General features: G+C 37.4%; 1 protein-coding gene across 1 annotated transcript; it reads left to right on the top strand.

Moving 5' to 3' along the window:
• Positions 1-902: 902 nt before the first annotated feature.
• Positions 903-1,898, top strand: LOC133763677 (olfactory receptor 4A15-like). Its single transcript, XM_062197470.1, has one exon. It carries the CDS (start codon positions 945-947, stop codon positions 1,896-1,898), a length of 954 nt encoding a protein of 317 aa, XP_062053454.1. The 5' UTR covers positions 903-944.
• Positions 1,899-2,154: the final 256 nt, after the last annotated feature.

Below are 2,154 nucleotides of genomic sequence, written 5' to 3'. Positions count from 1 at the left end.
ATAAAGCCAAAAAGGCCATCTTGGCAAGAGATATTCTGGAGAAAAGAACTTTCTATTTTTTTTTAAATAGGAAAGTGTGGCTCATTGATATTGCTTAGAGTTGTTCATATGAAAAGAACTAAAAAATATCAGCAACATCATTATCATCATTTCAAATATTTATTTTTATAAAAATAATACACATGTTATTCTTGTGATTTTTTATGGAGTACAGTGAAGTCTTTAATATATATGTAATATACATATTTATATATATATGCATGCAAATACATTGAATAAACTAGTAAACCAGTCAACTAGCCTATATGTTTTTTGTTTTGTTGGGAGCCTACCAAATCCTCTATTTCAGCTTTTCATGCAGTATATATCAGTTGTTACTCCACTGTGCTCTGGACCACTAGAAGTTGTTTCTATATGATGATATTTTGGTACCTGGTATTCAATCTCTATTTATCTTCTCCCCCAACCCTTCTAGATCTCTAGAAACCATTATTCTAATTTCAAAACAATCACTTTTTTTTCAGCCACCCAAATGCAAGAAAGTACGTGTGATATTTGTCATTCTGTGCCTGGCTTATAACACATAAAATAATGATACTCAGTTTCACCCTTTTATGCTATAATCCTGACATTTGAGAAAGCCATTTTACTGAGGAGTGAAGACCCTTTCTAAGATCTAGCCCACCCACTTACACCTCTCAGCAAGAAATCAAAGTCTCACCATTTTAATAGAAATATGAAATCTATGAAAAGGAATAGAGTAGTTATGGGAGGAGACTCTAAGCCCTAATATCTAATGAGCTACTCTCTGTGAAGCTCCAGAGTGGAATTGTTACTGAGTAAGGCACTACATTTTTGATGTAGCTTGTGATTCTCCCAGGCTTAATATTGTTGTCTTTGTTTGCAGGCTTTGATACTTGAGCTCAACACCTTCAGAACAATACATGGAAAATAGGAACAATGTGACTGAGTTTATCCTTCTGGGGCTCACACAGAACCCAGAGGGGCAAAAAGTTCTATTTGTTATGTTTCTACTCATCTATGTTGTGACAGTTATGGGAAATCTTCTCATCGTGGTGACAATTCTGTTCAGCCAGTCCCTGGGATCCCCCATGTACCTGTTCCTGGCTAATTTATCCTTTATCGATACTGTCTACTCTACAGCCATTGCTCCCAAAATGATTGTGGACTTGTTCTATGAGAAGAAGACCATTTCCTTCCAGGCATGTATGACCCAGGTTTTTCTAGATCATTTATTTGCAGGTGCTGAAGTCATTCTTTTGGTGGAGATGGCCTATGACAGATACGTGGCCATCTGCAGACCTCTTCACTACCTGACCATCATGAATCGGCGTGTGTGTGTTCTCATGCTGCTGGTGGCCTGGATTGTAGGGTTCTTCCACTCATTGGTTCAATTTCTCTTTGTTTATCAGCTTCCTTACTGTGGCCCCAATGTCATTGATAACTACATATGTGATATGTATCCTTTGTTGAAACTTGCCTGCACTGATACCTACCTCATTGGACTTTGTATGATAGCTAATGGAGGTGCAATTTGCACTGTCACCTTCTTCATTCTCTTAGTTTCCTATGGGATCATATTATACTCCCTTAAAACTCATGGATTGGAAGGGAAACGCAAAGCTCTCTACACCTGTGCATCCCACATCACCGTGGTTATTTTATTCTTTGTCCCTTGTATCTTTCTATTTGCTAGGCCCAGTTTGAACCTTCCCATTGATAAATACATAACTGTGGTTTTAACTTTCATAACTCCCATGTTGAACCCTTTCATCTATACTCTGAGGAATGCAGAAATGAAAAATGCTATGAGGAAACTTTGGAGTAAAAAAGTAGCCACAGTTGGAAGCAGGTTGTATTTCACATACGGAGCATGATATTCAGTCTTCACAGAAATCAGAAATACTCACTGTCCATGACTACAGCTGTATTAGCATTCCCTTTGTTTACCTAGCCTAATATTCTGAAGCACCAAACTGTTGAAATTTAATTTAATATATTCTAAATTAATCTTCTGTATATAAAGATAATTGAAAATGGATCTTGATGTGAATGGAATGGGAGAGGGAGCGGGAGATGGGAGAGTTGCAGGTGAGAGGGAAGTTATGGGATGAAAAAGCCACTATAGTCCAA

The sequence above is a fragment of the Lepus europaeus genome, chromosome 7 (assembly GCF_033115175.1).
Source record: "Lepus europaeus isolate LE1 chromosome 7, mLepTim1.pri, whole genome shotgun sequence".
In the NCBI taxonomy this organism is placed as follows: domain Eukaryota; kingdom Metazoa; phylum Chordata; class Mammalia; order Lagomorpha; family Leporidae; genus Lepus; species Lepus europaeus.
Note: the sequence above shows the minus strand (reverse complement) of the source record. Positions and strands in the feature narration are given on the sequence as shown.